At 42.2% G+C, this 22,512-nt stretch overlaps 1 protein-coding gene across 1 annotated transcript; it reads right to left on the minus strand.

Moving 5' to 3' along the window:
- Window positions 1-3,150: 3,150 nt before the first annotated feature.
- ZNF367 (zinc finger protein 367) lies at window positions 3,151-21,861 on the minus strand. Its single transcript, XM_049894905.1, has 5 exons — window positions 21,020-21,861; window positions 12,050-12,200; window positions 9,300-9,419; window positions 8,255-8,393; window positions 3,151-5,625 (listed from the first exon to the last, which is right to left on the minus strand). Exons 1-5 carry the CDS (start codon window positions 21,413-21,415, stop codon window positions 5,400-5,402), a joined length of 1,032 nt encoding a protein of 343 aa, XP_049750862.1. The 5' UTR covers window positions 21,416-21,861; the 3' UTR covers window positions 3,151-5,399.
- Window positions 21,862-22,512: the final 651 nt, after the last annotated feature.

Raw genomic sequence — 22,512 nt, forward strand, 5'->3', positions numbered from 1 at the left:
GGCTCTCATGGACTTGTTTTAATTTTCTTCAACTTCAACTCATATATGTGCAGTTGAGGGTTTGTTCCAAAGTCTGCACCTGGCCTTCTTCTGACTGATGATATTGAGTTTTCTATTGTCTCTTTCCATAGACGTAGTTGATTTGATTCCTTTGTTTTCCATCCGGCGAGGTCCACTTGTTTGGTCACCATTTATGTTGTTGAAAAAAAGTATTTGCAATGAATGTCATTGGTCTTGCACAATTCTATAATGCGATCTCCAGTGTTTTTTCTACTGCCAAGGCCATATTTTCCAACTACCAATCCTTCTTCATTTCCAATTTTTTTCTGCATTCCAATCACCAGTAATTATCAATGCATCTCGATTGCGTGTTTGATCAATTTTAGACTGCAGAAGTTGGTAAAAATCTTCAGTTACTTCATCTTTGGCCTTAGCAGTTGGTGCACAAATTTGAATAATAGTCATATTAACTGGTCTTCCTTGTAGGTGTATGGATATTATCCTATTACTGACAGAGTTGTATTTCAGGATAAACCTTGAAATGTTTTGACGATGAATGTGACACCATTCCTCTTCAATTTATCATTCCTGGCGTAGTAGACCATATGATTGTCTGATTCAAAATGGCCCATACCAGTCCCTTTCAGCTCACTGATGCCTACGGTATCGATCTTTATGTGTTGCACTTCATTTTTGACAACTTCCAATTTTCCTAGATTCATACTTTGCACATTCCATGCTCAGGTTATTAATGGATGTTTACAGTTGTTTCTTCCATTTTGAGTCATGCCACCTCAGCAAATCAAAGTCCCAAAAGCTTGATTCCACCCACGTCATTAAGGTCGACTCTACTTTGAGGAGGCAGCTTTTCTCCATTGTCTTTTGAGTGCCTTCCAACCTGGGGGGCTCATCTTCCAACACTACACCAGACAATGTTCCACTGCTATTCTTAAGGTTTTCACTGGCCATTTTTTTTTTTTTTTTTTTTCAGAATTAAACCACCAGGTCCTTCTTCCTTGTCTGTCTTAGTCTGGAAGCTCCACTGAAACCTGTCCACCATGGGTGACCCTGCTGGTATTTGAAATACCGCTGGCACAGCTTCTAGCATCACAGCAACAAGTAAGCCAGCACTGTAGGACAAACTGACGGACCCATGGTGGTTAGATTTCTAGAATTTCATGTGAGATTCTTCGTTAGCAATTCATATAAATGAATATGTACTCTTTTAAGGCTCCTTCCTCTCAGTGTATTGAGATTCACCCGAGTCATTTTGAGTTCCAGTAGTTTGTTCCTCTTAATCCGTGAGTAGTATTACAATTTGTTTATCCATTTACCAGTTGATGGACATGCTGTTTCCAGTTTGGGGCTATTATGAAAAACACTGCTGTAAGCATTTGTGTACAAGTCTTTGTGTGGACATGTGTATTCGCTTCTCTTGGGGAAATACCTAGGAGTGGAATGGCTGGCCTTAAGACAGCTGTAAAGTCTCAGGGCTTTTCTTTCCTTTGGGTGCTTTACGGTAGGTTCCCCCTCACCTGAGGGCCGATTCCTATGAGGCCTGGATAGCAATTAGACATCCGTCTTTGTAGTCGATGTGAATTGAAGGGGAGCCTCCCAGAACTGCCTATTCTCACCAGAGTCATCTTGCTCTAGCATCTCTTCATGTAATTGTCCCACATTTTCATTCCAAATAATTAACTTTAAAAAAGAAAAAAAAAAACTGAAATTTTTAGCTTTTTAGAAAAGCTAAAAATTTCAAGTTAAATAGAAGTTTGAGCCACACTGCATCAATGCCTGAGACAATTGTTTTCCTGTTGTAGGGACTGAGCAAGTTAGAGACTAAACACTGAGAAAAAATTTTAACCCTGACTAGAACTAAAGCAGAACTTTTGAAAAACAGCTAGCACTGAAAACGCAAGACAGAAGAGCTCAAATTACCCAAAACAAGAAAGAAAACAAACAAGACCCTGTTTTAAATAGGTAATGAAGCCATTTAAATATTTGAATGATAATATTTGAACAAATCAAAAGAAAAATTTGAACTTTTAAATAATTTTGGCTAATTTTCTCAAAAAGATGAATTAAGTTTCTAGTGAGTCTCAATACATTTTGACTGCAAAACAGTATTCTGAAGACACTTTTAATGATGGTCTTAGTCACATTAGCATTTAATTTGCTCTTATATGTACTGCCTGGACCTTATTTAATTACAACTTACACCAGTTAGCTGCTTGTGAATTCTTTCACATAGTCTCAACAGGCTGAACCTTGCCGTTGCAAGTACACTACTAAAGATCTACCAAGAATAACTGAAAAAATACCTAGAACAGGCAAAAGCATAGAAACAGAAAGTGGGTTAATGGTTACCATGGGTTGGGGGAAGGGAGGAACAGGGAGTTAATGCTTAATAGGTACAGAGTTTCTGCTTAGGGTGATGAAAAAGTTTTGGAAACAAATAGTGGTCATGGTTGCACAACATTGTAAATAGAATGTCACTGAATTGTACACTTAAAAATGGTTAAAGTGGCAAATTTTATATATATTTTACCACAAATAAAGAGAATAACTGATTTGGGGGCGGGGGGGAAGCCACTTGGCTTGACTTGGAGAAGGTTCTGAGTGGATTCTTGGGAAGGTGACCCCAAGGTTCAACACACCCTGTATATAAATGAAATGAAATCCCAGTTCTTTGTTACCTTAATTTAAGGCCTGATAGAGCTAATGGTTTAATACTTATCCACACACTGTAATAATGAACCACACAGGGACGTTAAATAAATATCTATAATCCTAAAAGACATAATTTTAAAGCAAGAAAAAAGCATTTCACACTATGGCTGTGATGATGCAAAAAAGATGTCGGGGTAAGACTGGAAGGAAATATAAAATGCACCAAAACAATAACGATGAAAAAATATAGAGCTGTAGGTGGCTTTTCTATTTCTTAATTTTTTCTTGTACCATGATTATTATATTTTTGATAAGAAAAACAAACTATAAAAGGTTCAAGAATGACTATGCGCTTTAAACTTTAAATTAAAATAAACTTTTATTCAAAGCATCTCTTAAAATTACAGCATGTTTATTCTTAATGCTGTTAACTCTGCCAAACTACAACTTAGCCATATGAAGCATAAAACACTTCAAAAATCTGAATGTAAACCACATTTCTAAAACAAAAAGCAGTCTTAACACACCTCAAATTTTGGATGCCAATATATTTTGTCCAAGTATATAGCTTATATCAAAAGAACATTTTAAATGTTTCCTTAGTGAATCGTTGTGATAATTTCTTAAACTGTTCCAATTACACAAATAAAATATGTTTGCAAATCTAACTATTACGGCTGGCCAAAAGCTGACTGGAGAAACGAACAAACAAACAAACTCCTGACTTTTGAAGGCCTTAAGTTTTATTACCTATGAACTGGTAAGTTATTTGTATTTTTTCAAATTCTTACTGCCCTTCCTTCTTTAAGTAAATTTATCAAATTTTACATCTCCTAAGGCTGATAAGTGTTGCTTTTCTCTTTTTTTAGATTCATCTAAATCATATTTGAGAGGGAAAATCCTAGAAGAAATGTTGAAGCCTAAACAGACACTCAGATGTTACAGTCTCTCTTACCATGCTTTTAAGTGCTCCAAGGTAAATTTCTATATACCAGATGACAAACGAAATTCTTCGACCATTACAAATATAAATTCTCTTATTACCAAAAAAAAAAAAAAAATCCCTCAAGATTTGTAATTTATTGTACAGAGGAATTACATTTTTAAAGTATGTCCTCATCATACACATTATTTGTTGCTGTAGTTTCTTTCACACTTCCACTACTTTTCTTTTCAAGACATTTACATACCTCCCCTTCCCCATGGCTACATGTTTAAACTATCTATGTACTGCAACACGTTAGGATTTTTGAATAAAGAAGCCTACATTCTAGATAATGTTTAAGCTACATCTGTAAGATAACACTTCAATTCAAAAAGGAAAACAAGGCACTGAAGGCCCCATATTTCCCTCTACTATTTTGAGGTTTATTCCGATTAAGCAATCTATAAATTACCATGCTATGCATGGTATTTAGTTTCTGCCTAAAACAAAAGCTAAACTGATGGAGGCTTATACCTACATGAAGGAGGCGGGCTGCTCAGCTCTGGATTTTTCTGCCCATGCTTCAGTACATACATAAAAGGTGATGTTTAATAACTTCATCTATTTGGGAAAATGGTTTAAAACCACCACACGAGTTAACACACTTGCAGTTAACACTCATCCAGAAGCCTACTTATTTGAGTAGCTAATATTTTCTGCAGTGTTTAACTGACAGCTAAATTTAGTGAACACAAAATAGCTTGGCATGTTATTCTGAAGTAAGCAAGAAGGTGGCTTTCCGCACTGAAAATATAAATACGGAGGCTTCCACTTGCTAATAATTCTAAACAAGCAGTACAATTACAATTTAGTGTTTGCTAACAAAAGATCTAAAAACAGTTCAATACAAAACAACCCTGTAGACGTCCCATTTCATAATAAAAATCCAAGTGCCAAATCTCATTACAGGGCCCATAATACATATTTTTAAAAATTACCAAATCCCATGTTACCTAGACTTTGCAAGATTAATCACTCAATTTCAGCAAATCAGAAATACGAAATGTGCAAAAGTTCCCAAGTTAACATGCTAGGGATGACAAGTGCTTTTCAAACCTAAACATCACGGTGAGTTGTAAAGCCCCAAACAGATAGAATAAGACTGATTTTATTCCAATTTTAAAAATTCTGAGCTACTGTGCATCTTCGACCAAGATCCTCAAATATCTATTTTCTCCCAAGTCCATAGCATCTTAGAACTTCTTCCAAAATAGTCAGCTTCCATTTTCTAGCCTCACTGGGCACACTATTTTGCAATTTAAAAATATATCTCTTACACACATATACTTTCTTGTTTGCTTCAGTGTTTACAGTATTGTTAAACATACTATTATACATTGCTAAAAATGATCTTATAAATAATCTATTTCACGTTCTTTGGCTATGTGTACCATCCTGTTTTTTTCACACAAGTGTCTTACTCGGAAAGTGCTTTCTGTGAGAACTGCTTCCAATGAATGCATTAAACTTGCAAAATCTAGCTTCCCACAATATATCGTCTTCTACCCTGTACTGTGCAGTCCCATATTTACAAAATATTTTAAACTTTACATCAAATCCATTACCATATAAAAAAAAAGTGCAATTCTCTCTCACCCCATATTCTGGGGCAATGACATTCTTCATCAATTTCTACAGAATAGCAGCCTATGACAAGCAAATAAGGTGCTTAGCTTATGCCCAAAGATCTACTTTTTAAGTACGACGGGCAGTACTTTTGTACAGTGAAGAGTCAGTGTTGTGGCTACTGGCGAAGGGGCGCCCCTGTCAGGTTGGCGAGCTCGATGAGGGCCAGGGCTCCGTGCAGGCGCTCCCGCTGCTCCTGCAGCCGGCGCTGGGCCCCGCTCTTCTCCTCGTCATCATCCTCGTCAGACTGAAGATACTCCAGAGGGTCCTGCTGCTCCTGGTCAGCCTTCTGAGCGAGCTTGCCTTTCAAGGTGGGGGTCCTCTGCTCTCTCGTCTCCCAATACCTATACGAAATGCGTACGCGTTAGCCATACGGTAAACATAAATTCACCAATGTTTACTTATCTCAAAAAAAGAAAAACCTCTACATCACAGTATTATTTTATGTCTTAGTTTATAAAGTTACAAAGTGATTTCACATATATCACACGCACTTCCCAATTCCAGAAAGAAAAAAAACTGAAGTTCCAAGAAGGGAAGGGACTTGCTCTGGTTCCCATCATCAAAACCTGACAGTTCTGGGTCTCACACTCGATTCTCTAACCGCGTGCTTTGGCCACTCAACTATAGTGGCCTTGAAGACAAGATATGAAACGGACTAGAGTAAAACATGGAAAGAGTAGGAAAAAATAGTAATTAGAAACCTATTTATCTTATCAACAGAGAGATGATGACTTTCAAACGACTGAGGACTAAAGCATTAAAAGAAAGAAAAGAGTTAACTATGTAAAAATTTAAACCCGCAAACTATGACAAAGGTTATTACCGTCTGCAACACAAAGTTTATTCAAAAATATAAGAACACCACCATTACACAGCCATGATTCAGGAGAAAATCCAAGTGTTCAACCCTTTTGGTCACTGAAAAACCAAAAACCAAACCCATTGCCGTCGAGTCAATTCTGACTCACAGCAAACCTAAAGGACAGAGTACAGCTGCCCCATAAGGTTTCCAAGGAGTGGCTGGTGGATTCGAACTGCCAACCTTTTGGTTAGCAGCCACAGCTCTTAACCACTATGCCACCAGGGTTTCCTTTGGTAACTAATGAAATGTCAATTTAAGTGGCGTAAGTATCATTACATTTAAAAAAAAGTCCACACTAAGTCTCATACACAGTAGTTTCATTTTTAATAGCCCAAAACAACAACTGCCCGTCAACAGGTGAATGAGTAAACAAGACGAGGTATATCGTGGAATACTACTCAACTGTTGATACATTCCACAGTACAAATGAATCTCAAAATAACTGAGTGAAAAAAGCCAAATACGAGTACATACTGTCTGACTCTGTATAGAACTCTGGAAAATGCAAACCCATTTTTAGAGACAGAAAGCAGATCAGTGGTTGCTGGGGGAGAAGGCTGGAAGGGGTTGGAGGGATGGATTACAAGGCAGCGTGAGACAGCTTTCAGAAGTGATGGACGTGTTTACTATCTTGACTGTGGTGATGGTTTCACAGATGTATACATACGTCAAATGTATCAAATTGTATACTTTAAATATGTGCAATTTATTGTATGTCCATTATACTTCAATCAGGCTATTAGAAAATTACACATAAAAAATGATGATACAACCTCCAGATTTCGGGAAATCCAAAATACTCAGACTGGAAAATTTGGAAATACCCATTGAAGCATAAACAAAGAAATGCAAATCATTCAGTATGCCTTAAAGGACAACTAGAAAAGGAGAATGGCAAAAGGTAAGTTTAGCAGGGTCAGCAGTGATGGAGATATTTAGTTTAATATGCCCATGGAACATTCCATCCAAGTGGAGAACTTCTGTAGCTTAAATTGTCCCTGGCCTAAATAATCAAGTCATAGTTCAGATTCCATTATCTGGTTATTATGTATTTTATCCAAATAAGTTTACTCATTCAAGTATTTATCAAGGCCGTAATCTGTGCTAGGCCCTGAGGACACAGCAGAAAACAGGCCAAATAGAACACCTGCCCTCGTGGAGCATATGTTCGAGCAGGGCAGAGAGACACCGAACAAAAGTGTGTGGTGGATGTTCCAAAAGGGAAAACACAGCGTGTTATAAACTCATCTATTAAGTGGGTCTAACCTTTGTTTTTGGGGGTGGAAAGCAGGTCAGGGAAGGCCTTCCTGAAGTGATGTTCAGCCTCAGGGAGACCTGAAGGGTGAGCAAAGAGTGGCTAAACGAAGGGAACCGAAGCATTGCAGGCAGGGGGCAGTATGCACGAATGCCCTGGTGCTGCAGTGACAGGGTGTTGAAACCAGTGAGAAGCCCAGTGTGGCTGGAGGCGGTGGTGTTCCCAGAGGTGGGCGGAGCTACTGCAGCACAGTTAGAGATTTGAGACTTTATCCCAAGTGCAGAGGAAGCCAATGAAGCTAGGAGTGGCATGACCAGACATTGTTGGCTTATATACACAGCAGTGAATCCTTAAAAAAAAATCTGTAGAAGATATTTTTTGGCACTGGCCTACTTGTTGCACATTAAAAAAATTAAATTGGTGCTTTTGGGAGCTTTACTTCAGAAGAATGTCTAATCTCTAGCTCTGTTATAATCAGCACGCATCTAATCTAACATAAAGAAAATGAAGAGGTTGCAGTAATGACAAATGAAACACACTATACATAAAGCGTTCTTTAAAAATAATGTTACAAAAAAGGTACATATCGATATAAGGGGAAAATGCAGTCTTTTAAAATAAATTCCGGTCTAGGAACTCATACTAGGTATTCTCAGATGGTTGTCTTCTATCACACAGGTCCTGACACCACTCCTAACAATCCTGTGGTTTAAGATAAAGCGCCATTTCAAATTATTTTATAAAATGCAGATTAAGGCAACTTCTTTCAAATGAGAGAAATGGGTATGTCCCTACTGTAAGACCAAGCCCTCACCACAGGCTTTCCCAGGGGCCTAAACGCAGGGTGCCTTACTTTGCCAACCACTCCGCAGCAGCCTTGTTGTCCGCAGCCTGGTGCTTACTGAGTGTGTCTGTGAGCTCCTCTCGCTTCAGCCTGGCGTAGGGGTGCTTCGGACAGTGGCGGTTCGCATGGGTGAATCTGCTCAGGCAGCCTTCAAAACACAGAGGGAAACACTTATCAGAATCTGGACATCCAACAAACAGACATGGAAAAATGCTTGGTTTCTCTGGTATCTAAGAAAAGTAAATTAAGACAGTGAGGTTTGGCATTCTACAATTTGAAGGGGAAGAAACCCTTAAAAACAGTATTATCACTAATGCTAATGCGGGGACGGTGAGACGGGTCTTTCCTGACTTGGTCATGGCAATGTAAACGTGTCTAACACCTCTGGGAAGTGTAACAAGAATCATAAAAAGGTTCAAGATCTCTGACCCAGTAATTCTTTTATTGGAATCCATCACAAGGAAATATCCCAAAAGATGAACAAATTAAATATCCTGCATCCAGCACTGAGGCAATCGTTGTGTACACACTTAAGCAAAATCACTAGATGGAATAGTTCATGGGCATTTCTGATAAATTTTAAACAATAATCAAGAAAACGACAGAGCAACTGGATACAACTGTACTTAATTTCAAATATAACTATGTAAAAATGTTCATAAGAAAAACAACAGGTAAGAAAATATTAGCAGCAACAGTGGGAGGATCTTAAAATTTTCCCCACTCTTTACTGAAAATTTAGACAGTAACGTGCTTACTTCAATTTAAGAGTCAAAATGTTTAAAACCAAAGTAAAAGCCTGCCCTAATGGCTGTATTACTTTTGCAGACTTTTTCTGTTGCCTACAGCTGAATATAGTATTCTTATTTGCCCTTTAAGACTTTCATCTTAATACTGTATTTAAAAGTCGGTCAACATAGGTTATAATTAACAAGGAAGAAAGCTTGTATGTTTTATGAAACTGAAAACCCCTCCCCCTAAAAATACAAGCAAAGGTATTTTAACTTTTAATTCACAACCAGTTATTCCATAAACTTAACTTCAAACACCATACCATTTTCTGAACAAACGAAAGGTTTCTCTCCGGTGTGAAGACGCTGATGTGTTTTGAGCTGCCCGCTTTGAACAAAGGCTTTTCCACAGTCTGGGTAGTCACACATATATGGTCTCTCACCTGTGTAGATAGATGTTGTATATTATTTCTGAGAGAATAAGGTGAAAAGAGGAAGGGGGGAGAAAAAGACAACCAATCTTTATATAGGTCATGACCCATACAACAATGAAACACCCGTCACGGCCTCTGCAGAACCGGGAGGTGAAATGCTAACAAGAGCGTTTGGATGATGTCAGACAGCTCTCAGCTTAGAAGCCCAAGGCTATTTGCTTCAGGCCTGGAGCTTTTATTTCAGGATCAAATTCTTAAAGTTATTCTCTTGGGTTTGTCCCGTTTTTTTATCCCCCATAATCCAAATCACTAGCTCTTGCTGACTCTTTGAAATGTCTCCCACCCCTGCTTTCCTACTGCCAACGCCCCTGGTGAAGACTGGCAGCCCCCCACCTGAAATGCACCCTCTTACAGGCTCCCAGCTGGCCTCTGGTCTCTCCCTCTGCAGGGTGCTTCGGGAGGAGCTGGCACAGAACTCTGCTTTTGTCACACCAATCGATCCCCTGACCCACTGTCGTGAAATCAATTTCGACTCACAGCGACCCTATAGGACAGAGTACAACTGCCCACAGGGCTTCCAAGGAGCGGCTGGTGGATTCCAGCTGCTGACCTTTTAGTTAGCAGCCGAGCTCTTAACCACTGCGCCACCAGGACTCCCCCATCGATCCCCTAAGCCAGCCCAAATCCTATTACACTCAATTCCCTGGTACAGAGCGTAGAGGCTGAGGCCTGGAAGTACTATTGGGTGACACTGCTGAAGGTCACACAGTGGGTAAACTTTAGATCCAGGACTGGGATTTGGGGCTCTTTTCATTATGCCATACAGTCTTATCTATGCTGGCAACAAGTGTTCTATGGCCTGTGTACCAGTTATTTGGGGCACATCAAAGTAGTTAGGCTGAAAAATATATAAAAATTCTCAAAACTGGATATTTCATTAAGTAATAGTTTTACTAAATAGTACCTAAAGTCAAAACCTGTAGCCACCTAAGCGTATAATGATTCAAAACTAAAACTGCCGATTTTCAGGGATTCCGCTAAGAAAACTATATTCTACCATATCATCAGAATATCTTTTCAAAACCCCGAAAGGAACAGAAAAAACCAGTGATGACCATGACGATAATGGAAAAAAATAGGGGACTGATTTTCAAGCCCAACTTCTAGACCAGTACTGTCCACTAGAAATACAAGCCTCCTTATAGTACCCATGTTAAAAAAAAAAAATTAATTTTAATATATTCTATTTAACTTACTGTATCTAAAATATTATCATTTCAACATGTAATCAAAATTAAAAATTACTGAGATTGTTTACTCTTTTATTTTTTTTATACTAAGTATATTTACAGCCCATCTCAGTTTGTACTAGTGGCTACTATAGGCAACCCCTGGATTACAAACAAGATCAGTTCCTAAGTCTGTCTTTAAGTTGAATTTGTACGTATGTTAGAACAGTTAGGGACAGGTTCGTATCTAAGGTCAGTTAGTCAAATGTGTGCCTTAGCCTGTCGTGTACAGTGCACCTTTCTATGTATAAAAACCACTCAACAAACTTTTCCAGATACACTAAGACATCTTTAACAGCGATAATAAAAACGTTTTGATGTGCATCGCAAAGTAGCACCCCTTTGTTTTTACGAACCATTGTAGGTACCGTGAATTTTTAATATTATAGGCTTTACGGGGTTGGTTCTGAATTACGGGTTGTACTTTTACGTTGGACGTTCATAACCCAGGAACTGCCCATATACCAGCTACCAGCATAGCTCTAGGCTGAGGGTAGGAGTAGGTATAAGACAGTGGTAATAGGTTTTTTGGGGCCTCTGTTCCCTCACCTGGAAATGACTCGATGAGCCATAGGTTCCTTCTTCTGGGACCAACTTTCTCTATGAAGAGAACGATGGCCCTCTGTAACTTATTTTTTGGCTCTCTATATGGTACTTAAAATGCCAGTATGATTTCTATATACAAGGTATATGATAACCTTGGCATAAATGCCTACAATACATTTAATTCTGAAAAATCATAGCTCACCATAAATTTGATGACTAGGTCAAACACTTGGATGATACACTGAAGACTCTAGACATTCTATTAAAAACTTAACAATTACTGTTTTAGTATTTGACCTACAAATGAGCTTTAACAATTACATAACATTAAAAGCATATCAAACAAAATTCAGGAAGTAGAAGGATGGAACTAAATTTAGCAATAGCATGGGTGGAACCAAAAAATACCCACAAAAACCAAACCCACTGCCCTCAAGTCGATTCTGACTCATAACAATCCTAAAGGACAGAGGACTGCCCCATAGGGTTTCCAAGGAGTGGGTGGTGGATTCGAACTGCCAACCTTTTGGTTAGCAGCCAAATGCTTAACCACTACATCACCAGGGCTCCATGGCTGTGACATACCCATTAATTACCACGTTAACTTCAGAAGTCCCATGGTATCAATGTTCAGAACTCCTATCCCCAAAAAAGAAACTGCTTCACAGTGCCTGCTTTTTAAAGCTTCACAACCAATGGTGGTAAAGGAAATGTACAGCAACTAAAAAATTTACAGGCCCAAACATCAAATCAGCTCTTAGTAAAATGTTGCTTCTGGCCTTCTCTAAAATTTGTTCAACTTACCTGTATGAGTCCTTTTGTGGGCCTGGAGTGATTTCTCCCGTGGAAAGACCCTATTACAGATGTTACAACGAATTCTGCTGGAAGAATGCTCTCCTTCATTTATTAAATCCCGGACAGTATCTGCTCTGGGTCTCCCACGTCGGATTCCATCCTGTTAACAATTTTTACAAACATTAAAAGTCATTAAAGCAAGATATCATTAGAAAGAAAAATTTTTTTTTAATCTTTCTTGAGTGACCTCAGCAAAAATGGCAGAGTAGGTAGCTCCAAGGGCCCATCCTTCCACAAAACCACTGAAAAATTGCGCAAAAACTCAGAATCAACTTTGTCAGAACTCTGGAAAATAGTCAAACATTTACAGCAACCAGCTGAACACTGAAACAAGAAAAAGGCAACTGAAATCCAGTTAGGAAAGCTTTGCAGCATTTTCACTTCCCTGTCCCACTCCCCATTCCAGCAGTCTTGAAGACAGCAGCCCATGGACCCAGTGAGAGACCCTGGTCCCTGGATGCAAAGGGAGCAGAGCAGACCTTATTCTGAAAAAATTGTGTTTGTCTGTTTTGGCCTGTCTTAGGACTGCGAGAAGGACTAACACAAGGCACTTGTCTTTGTTTTCCCTTAACTTGGAACTCACCCACGGTGAAAAAGTACCTACACACATGCATTCCTTGAAAACTTCTTAAGGCTAATGAACAATTTGCTTCCACCTGGAGCCAAAGATTTGAGGCAAACATAAGGCACGCTGAAAGCCTGGGAAGAAAAGCTGGAGGGAGAATTTCTCTGAGAAATTCAGGCACTGACAAGTGCCCACATATACCCCAGGATTTAGAAAGCCACACACATGATGCCCAGGGTGGAAAGCACATTCAGAAAATACCTAAGACCCTAAGTGTTCACTTTGGGCTGATCTTTACACTCAGCACAAGAAAGAAGTAAAGCCTAAGGCGGAGTGGTATACGGCCTGGCTAAGCCATACCAGCCAATGTGACATTGTTTGGAAATAAGGTCTTTCTCTGAAGATGTTGTCAGTTAACAAGGTCATGTCAGAGTAGGATGTGTCCTGGTTCTATGTAAGTGGTGACTTACAAAAGGTGAGGTCAGAAACAGAGTGACACCAGGGGAAAACAGATGCCATGTGAAGATAAATCTAAAAGCCAACGAATGCCAAGAAATGCCTGGGGCTACCAGAAACTTGAAGAGACAAGGAAGGGCCTTCCCCTAGGGCAGACACAGAGACGTGGCCTTGCTGACACCCTGAATTCACACTCCTACCCTCCAGAACTGTGAGACAATAAGTTTCTGTTCTTTAAAGCCACCTTCTTTGTATTACGACAGCCCTAGCAAGCTAAGACAGAGTTTGTTCCAGGAAGTGAGATGCTCTTGTAACATACTTAAAAATATGGAAATGACTTTGGAATTAGGTAATAGGTAGAGGCTGGAAGAGTTTTCAGGTGCATGACAGTAAAAGCCTAGATTGCCTTGCAAAGACTGTTGGCAGAACTATGGACATTAAAGGTGATTCTGGTGAGGCTCAGAAAGAAGAAAAGCTGTAGGGAAAGCTTCCATCCTCATGAATAGGCTGTTGCCAGAAATGTGAGTGTTAAATGTGCTTCTGGGGAGGCCTTAAAAGGAAATGATACACATGTTATTACACAGTGGAGGGAAGGTGATCCTTGTTATAACGCAGGGAAGAGCTTGGCTGAATTATGTTCGTGTAGTTTGTGGAAAGTAGAACTTATAAGTGATGTACTTGGATATTTAGCTAAGTTAATTTCTAAGTAAAATCTTGAAGAGACAGTCTGGTTTCTCCTTGCTGCTTATAATAAGAGGAAAGAGATAAATTCAGGAGCGAATTATTAAGCAAAAAGGAGCCAGAGCTTAAAGATTTGGAGAAAGCTCAGCCTATCCATGCTGTAAAAACTGAGAAAACATGCTCTGGGAAGAACAACAAGGATGTGGCTAGACAATCATTTGCTAAAGAGATCAGGAAGGTGGACTATGGATCCAGTCAATCATCGCAGCAGAAACACTGCAGCATAGACTAAAGGGGACAGAGACAGGACAAAATGGAGGAAAGCTGTCCAGTGAATTCTACGGGCAGGAAACTGATGAAACTACTTGGCTGCAAACATCTGTTATCCTTCAAGAAAAGGAAACAATGATCCTGGGAGCTTTTCAGAAGTCAGCAAGACTGCCACCATGGATCTGGGGAAAATGGGGCAGCCACTTCCTCGGTTCAGAAGGCAGGATCAATGCCTAGGTGAAAGAGGTTGGGGCCACATCCTCAATTTCAATACAAAGACCTAAATCCTTCTGAAAGCTGAAATCCTTCCAAAGACTTAAAAACATTCACCTGAAAGCTTTAAGGGTCATAATAAGCTACAGCAAAATTCCCTTTACATTATCACTTTGAAGGAAAATCTTAATCCCTACGAGCTGAGTTTTCTTACAGGATAAATCATGTTTCTAAAAGTCATAGATATTGAAATCTCTTTCTAATGCAAGTTAATGACCTGACGTCAATCTTGTACTGTGAAGCCAAATTAGATGTAAACTTATTTACTAATTTTATCCTAAAGGCCTATAGAAAGTTTTAAAAATGTAATGAAGTTCTTATTTTCATTTAGTCTTTAGGTATCAGTCATGTATTAAACAGGAAAACCTTAAGATATTAATGACTAAAACAGTAATTTTATGTTCATAGTAAATTCTTACATCTTGCAAATATTGTTAATTTTTTTTATTAAGCATGTGAGAAGGCACTGTGGCAGATTTTATTATTATGAAAATATTCATGTCCCTCTCCCGGAAGACATGGCCCCCGGACTCTGTTAGCCCAAAACTAAAACCATTCCCAAAGCCAACTCTTCAGACAAAGATTAGACTGGACTACAAGACATAAAATGATACGGGTGAAGAGTGTGCGTCTTAGTTCTAGTAGATACATGAGACTAAATGGGCAGCTCCTGTCCGGAGGTGAGATGAGAAGGCAGAAAAGGGTGGGAGCTGGTTGAACGGACAAGGGAAATCCAGGGTGAAAATGAATGTGCTGTTACAATATAGGAAGATTAACTAGGGTCACAAAATAATGTGTGTATAAATTTTTGCATGAGAAAATGAACTGTAAACTTTCACTTAAAGCACAACTTAAAAAAAAATTTTCATTATTCGTCTCTCTGTGTGTGTCACAATGAGGCTGACTTGGCAACATGACTTGCTTTGGCCAATAAATGTGAATAGAAGTGATGTGTGCAACTTCTGAGCAAAAGCTTTGAAGCCATCACATGGTTCCTCTTCTCTCTTTTCTCCCTGCCTTGGGACCCACATGTCCAGGTAAGGAATGCTCCTTCAGCCTGGGTCCTATAAGGAAAAGGATAAAGAGCGCACCTGCAGCCAACCCTCCCAGGACATACAACTTGTGCAATGATGTTATAAGCCACTGAGATTTTCTCTCTGCTTCTGGTAAACAAAAATATTAACAAGTATGTCTAATGGTGAGGGAGACATAAAAAGTCAGTCATTTGGCTGCCTCTCAGCAACTCTAAGACCTCATTTCAGCTCAAGCAACATATTTACATTTTCTAAATAAGAAATGGAGGGCTGAAAAATAAACAAAATACAACATCCTGGCCATATATAGGTAAGGCCTCACAAAGCGCATTCTTTTGACTGAGAAAACAAGACAAGGCAAGTAATCATCTAATGCCCTGGAGGAATAAATGAATAAAGAATAAAAAACATCTTTTAACAATACATATAAAAATAAGCAGTGTTAAAGAGTATCCTTTTCCTTTTGGCCTTAACAAAAACAAAGAACACCATGGCTGTAGGTACATTATGACTGTTACAGAGTGTTAGCTCATCACCAAACAAGTACATCTGAGCCTAAGGGACAAATCTCGTCAAGACTGCTTGAGGATTCACAAGAAAAAGCGATATTAACAAGACATTCTAAAATATCTTATTGCTATCATGTGTCAACTGCTATAAAGTAAGAAGCAAAGTTATTCAGTTTGCCAAAAAGTTCTCCATGCTTGAGTTAGTGTAGTCTTGAGAACACAGCCTCGGTACCTCCAGAACGTAATTAGTGATTTTGAAAGTGTTTTCTTAAATATTTCACGATAAGTATTTTGAGTTCACAATGTGAATAACTAAAAAAGTTCTTCAATAAAATTTGGCTCATTTCTCAAGCTGCTTAAAATCATGTACACATTTACCTATGCTTTAGAAAAAGTTATAGTAACTGGGTATTCATTTGATGACTAAAAAACCTAAACGTCCTTGACACATTTTTATACAAATAAAATTCAAAGAAAATGCACAAATACAACCTTGAATGAAAAGAAAAATAGGTCTCAGAAGAAGGTGTGTGTACCTTGACACGAAAATGGGAAAAGACCATTGATCATCTATCTTCCCTTTACACATTTATTCTGCTTGAGATCCAAATTTCCTGTGGGTTGAATATCTGCTTCCTAACCCCACTCCCCAAACTAGACCTATCTTCACAACTTTCCAAGCCTTATTTTGATTTATCTATTGTACTACGTGTGCTCTTATAAGGCATCTCAGCTGATACATAAGGTAGGGTACTAACGGTGTGTATTTCCTAAGTCTGCTTATATCAGCTTCATGTTAAAAAACAACAACAAACCCCTAAAGTCAATTCACACGTGGTATATACAGAAGATGGTGTATGGATTAAAAGCAAGGATGCTGGAAGGTTGTAATCACTTTTACCATTTACCATATAATCTTAACTAAACTTAGCCCTGGGGCCTCTTTTATTCCTCCTTCCTCATCAGGTAAACAAGGATTAAATTAAAGAATTCAAAACACTCACCAAAGAGCCTGCCACTGTACTGCCAACATTACTAGGTGCCAGGCAATAAGTGGCGGTTACTATGTTAGCATGGTGGTGAGCAAAAGTTACTATGTTTGAAGTGTTCAGCCACTAGAAGGGGGAACCGGGATATGTAGCCGGCCGGTCGTGAAGGGTGAGTGGTATGTGAGGCTATGCAGAGAGCTGCCAGATCACATGGGCCTACAGTGGAGAAGTCACCTTAGGACAGCAGTCAGAGAGGAGAGAGCACAAGGGCTCAAGGTGGGGAGGCCTGGAAAATCCTATGACAGAACAAAGCTAGAACTTCCCTTCTCCCCCGGAAAAAAAACCTAAACCTAAGTGAAGTATTTATTAGCATGTAAGTACACCCCAATAGTCTTGTGATGAGGGGCCAAAATCAGCTGGTAAACGACAGATATTCTCCCCACTGGCAGGGGAGGCAGCGTTGGGTTGGAACAGACATGAGAGCAAGAGAAAGCTGACACTGGTATGCAGAGCACAGATGTTAACACCCCCCCTGGGAGCAGTGGCAACGAACAGATAGTAAATGAACACAAATGTTCTCCAAACCACAGCTGTTAGTGCCCCTAACCGGCCACTGGAGGAAACATATTGAGAGAATGAGAAGATGTCACCGGCACTGGCAGTATTATAAACTTGTCTCCTATCTTCCCAAAAAGTAATCAGACTCAGTGACCATGATTCATCCACGATGCATGTGGAGGTAAAAAGCTACAAGTGCTTCAGAGAAACAAAGCAAAGTAAAAGGGCCTGGGAGTCTCTACCTTTAATCCAGTGTACTGACCATAAATCAAACTAGGTAGCTTCCTTACCTTTCCCCTTAAAGGTGGAGAAACAAAATGAATGAATTTTTGAAGCTGTTATTTGGATTGCTTTTTCGATAAAAGAAAAAATTAAAATCAACTCATCAAATTTACGGAACACCTACAACATGAACGACTGTGTGGGGAGGAGAAAAAGAAATATAAAACGGCCTTTTCACGTTCACATGTTCTTCGTAACTTCAGTTAGATTTTACTTCTGAAAAGAGGTGGAAAGTGATAATAAAATTCAAACCCGTGCACTGTGCTAGCAACTTCTGTAAAAGATTTGTGTGAAGACAAGTATGTTTTAGGTCAAAAAGAACCTACCTACAGATTTCACCTGGCTGTTTCAATCCACCCAGCCACTCTGCAGAAGACCTGCCGATCTGCTCCCATAAAGATTACAGCCCAGAAAACCCCATGGAGCAACTCTACTCTGTCACACAGGGTCACTATGAGTCAAAATCAACTCAACAGCACCTAACAACAACATGCTAAGATTAATCTTCTCAGACAACCCAAAATTATATGAAGTTATAATTAAGAATCAAATCATAAATGCAAAATCTTCTATAAGTACTTGCGCATATATGCTCACCTATATAATATAATCTAATGTGTGTGTACATATACGTAAAAGGGCTAAAACTGATAAGGATGTTTACACAGAAAAATACCTAGGATACCTATCTGTCTTGACAGGGGATACCCTAGATCCAGCTAACAGCAATTGTTCTCTTCACTAGCTTACTCAGTACCCTTACAAATACTTCTACCGTGACCAACTCAAAAAGAGTTTCAAACACAGAAGAAGACATTCTTTGATGGTTACAAGGGTGGGCAGGGAAGGAGAGGGGTATTCACTAACTAGATAGTAGACAAGAATTATTTTAGGTGAAGGGAAGGACAACCCGCAATACAGGGTAACTCAGCACAACTGGACTAAACCAAAAGCTAAGAATTTTCCTGAACACAACCAAACACTCCAACGGACAAAGTTGCAGGGGTGGGGGTCTGGAGACCATGGTTTCAGGGAATATCTACGTTATCCGGCATAATAAAGTTTAAGAAAGTGTTCTGCATCCCACTTTGATAAGTGGTGTCTGGGGTCTTAAAAGCTAGCAAGTGGCCATCTAATATGCTTCAGTTGGTCTCAACCCACCTGGAGCAAAGGAGAATGAAGAAGACCAAAGACATAAGGAAAATACGAGCCCAAGAGACAGAAAGGGCTACATAAACCAGAGACTCCATCAGCCTGAGACTGGAAGAACTAGATGGTGGCCAGCTACAACCAATGACCACTCTGACAGGGAACACAACAGAGAGTCCTTGATGGAGCAGGAGAAAAGTGGGGTGCAGAACTCAAATTCTAGTAAAAAGACTAGACTTGATAGTCTGATTGAGACTGGAGGGATCCCAGAAGACATGGCCCCTGGACTGTCTGTTAACCCAGAACTAAAAACATTCCCAAAGTCAACTCTTCAGACAAAGATTAGTCTGGACTATAGGACATGAAATCATACTCATTAAGAGTGTGCTTCTTGGCTCAAGTTGATACATGAGACTAAATGGGCAGCTCCTGTCCAGAGGCAAGATGAGAAGGCAGATGGAGACAGGAGCTGGCTGAATGGACAAGGGAAATACAGGGTGGAGAGGAGGAGTGTGCTGTCACATTGCAGGGAGAGCAACTAGGGTCACATAAAAATGTGTGTATAAATTTTTGTATGAGAAACTGAGTTGAATTGTAAACTTTCTCTTAAAACACAATTAAAAAAATTTTTTTAATTAAAAAAAAAACAAACACTTCTACTGCTTGTTCTTTTAGTTTTTACTGAGATGCTCTTTCAAGAGTTGAAGGGTGTCATAGTTTTCCAACTTAGTTCTTTAGTAACAATGTCATTAGTAACAAAGTGTATCAACTTCCTCAGAGTCCAAACAAGTTTCAACGTCTTTGCTACAAGTAAAATGATGACCTAAACTTGTTTCCAATTTATATTTGCCAATATAAATGTGCTTACCACTAGTTGATTTATATATGTTCAGTAAACTGCCAATCTGCCCGCTTAACAAATGGAATCTGGATACTAACCTTATATTAGCACCATTCATTCATTTCACAAACGTTATCGAGCACCTTGCATTTACAAAGTATAAGGTATTAAAATCGAATAGTCTACTACCAAATAGATGGTCCCGGCCCTCCTGGAGCCTAGAGTCAATAGCACTAAGTGTAAGTCAGCAGAGAGGCCACCAGAACACATACTGCGGAACTGTTGTTAGGTGTTGTTCGGTCGACTGGACTCATAGCGACCCTGTGTGACAGAGCAGGACTGCCCCATAGGGTTATGTTGGCTGTAATCTTTACGGGAGCATGGAGAGATCTGCCAGGTCTTTTTCCTGCAAAACCGCTAGTTAGGAGCAGTACGCTTAACCTTTGCGCCACCAAGGCTCCTTAGAGCAGGACTAGAAGCCACAAATACTCCGACGACAGTTGCAGTTCTCTCACTACCTAGCTATGTGATCTTGGGCGGGGGGGGGGGTCCCTTCACTAATCCCTCTATGCCTCAGCTACCTGATCTGTAAAACATAGGTTTGAACCAGGTCATCACATCTTCCCAGGTCTAAACAGTCTGAGACTGGGAGCAATTGAAGGTTACTGGCAAAACCGCCCCGTTCGTTCCATTGTGTGCTCTCAGCACCGAGCAAGTAGTATGGTGATGATGAACGAGAGGTGGAGAGGGTCGAACTTGCGTTGGGGAAGATTCCCGAAGTCCCTTCTTGCTCCTAGACTCTCTCTGCAGAGTATCTTCTGGCAGGGCCGGCAGGAATCTGCTGTGATGGGGCAAAAACTGGGCACCACCCTCCCCTTCCCGCATCTAGTGAACAGGCTCAAGGCCCGCAGCCCCTTCCCTCCTTCTCTGATCGGAGAGGACCCAGCGGTCGGCAGAGCGGCTTGCTGCGACCACTGACCCGGTCTCCTCACCCTCCCCAGGCTGCGCTCCCACCCGCTGCACCTGCTGGGCAGACGTCTCGGGTCTCTACCCCTGCCCTGCGGCCGAGCCACGTGACCACCGCCCCGCCCTCCCCACGCGGGGGCCCCGTTTTTTGGCGCGCGGCAGTGACGTCAGCGCCCTGTCAGTCGCCACCGCCCCCTCCAGCGGCCAGAGCTACCTCGCGTTTTAAACTTGGCCCCGCCCCGCCCGCCCGCCGCGTCCGAGGCGCTGCCGGCTCCCGGGCCGCGCCGTTAACGGGCCCTCGGCTGCCCCGCGCTGCGCTGCGCCCCGCCCCGCCCGCGCCACTCACCTTGAGGTGGTTGCTGTCAGGGCTGCTCGCTTCCTCCTCATCCTCACCCCCCGAGGCGGCGGGCGGGGGCGCGCCCCGGCCCCGAACTCCGGGGTGCTCGGCAGCGGCGGCCGGCGAGGTGGCCGAGGCGGCGCTCCCCGAAGCCCCGGGGCTGAGCGTCACGTTGTGCGCATTCTCGCCCCAGCGCCACGGGTACACCATGAAGTCGCTGAAGCCAGGGCTAGTGGGGATGAGCGGCGGCGGCGGCTCCGGCTCCCCTCCGCTGCCGCACGAGGGCTTGATCGGGGTCGTCCTGATGACTGACACAAGGACCCGCTTCGGGGAGTCGTGGCAGAAGACGACGGGCGGCGGCTGCGGCGGGTTGTCCGCCATCGCCGACTCCACGCCCCGGATCATCGCCCCGCCCTGATCCGCAGCTCCGGCGGCCCCGGGGCCGCACTCCCCGAGTCCGAGTCTGGCCCCTTGCTCCTTTCGCCCGCGCTACGCTTGAGTCGCCGGCTTTCAGTCCCGCCGGCTCATGGCTGGCGGGCGTTTCCCGGAATCCTGCGCAGCGGCCACCAAAGGAGTTCAGCGGAGCGGCTCAGCCGGCACCGAGCGGGCAGGGCCGGACCCCAACCCCCGGTCAAGCCCGCCCTCCGCTCTTTGTACTCCCTAACGCAGGCTGCAGCGGCGGGAAACAGCCGGCGGCCTGGCCCTTGCGGTGACGGGAAAACAGGAGGCTCTGCGCCGAACCCCAGAAAATAACAACCTGCCGCCGCGGTCCCTGCTCCTGCTTTTCCCGCGTTACATTTCGCGCCTGGGCGGAACCAATCACCGCGAGGCCCCTGCCTGCTGGCCGCAGCGACGACTGACAAGTCGCGCGAGCCAATGGCCGGGCCTGGATTTCTTTCTAGCGCAGCGGGGCGGAGTCGGGCCTGCGCGCGGGTCCCTTCTGCCATACTATTGGTTGCCGCTCTTATATTTTTTTCTGCCTCGAGGGCCAACTGCGTTCGAAACTTTAGGCGAGCGCGCGACGTAGGCATTCACCCAGACACACCCGCCAGAGGCCCCGCCCACCCTCTGCTCTATTTGTTCGGGGTCTGAGAGGCGCGGGGGCGGGGGCTAGCCTAAGAGGCGTGCTGACTGGAGAGTCTTCGGTGAGGGGGCGGGGCAGGAGGGGCTGTCGTTGGTCTGCTGTGGCGCGCGCCCCGCTCGGCCCCGCCCCGCTGGCCCCGCCCGCCTATGGCTGTTGGTCTGCGGTTCCCGCGCGCTGAGAGTTTAAAGGGCTGAGGTGGTGGGCCCCGCGGCATAGTCCTGGCCATCGCCAACCTGGGCATCGGTTTCCCCTTCTTTGTGAAGTGGGGCAGCTAAAAAAAGTGATCTCCGAAGTCTCCGCGTGCTGCTCGCTGTGCGGAGGGGACACGAACGCAGGCGCGTCCCCGCTCTCACAAGCCGAACCGATCCCCCAACGTCGCCTGTAAGACCGCATTTACCCCCGCCCCTGGCTGTTCCGA

The sequence above is a fragment of the Elephas maximus genome, chromosome 9 (genome assembly GCF_024166365.1).
Source record: "Elephas maximus indicus isolate mEleMax1 chromosome 9, mEleMax1 primary haplotype, whole genome shotgun sequence".
In the NCBI taxonomy this organism is placed as follows: domain Eukaryota; kingdom Metazoa; phylum Chordata; class Mammalia; order Proboscidea; family Elephantidae; genus Elephas; species Elephas maximus.

What these genes read in the sequence shown, in the direction of transcription:
- ZNF367 (XM_049894905.1), bottom strand. Translation starts at nt 21,415, where the DNA reads ATGATCCGGGGCGTGGAGTCGGCGATGGCGGACAACCCGCCGCAGCCG. An exon ending in CCACAAAAGGACTCATACAG is followed by an intron (nt 9,420 to 12,049) that starts GTAAGTTGAACA and finishes CTATCTACACAG; the next exon opens with GTGAGAGACCATATATGTGT. An exon ending in TTTCGTTTGTTCAGAAAATG is followed by an intron (nt 8,394 to 9,299) that starts GTATGGTGTTTG and finishes TGTGTTTTGAAG; the next exon opens with GCTGCCTGAGCAGATTCACC.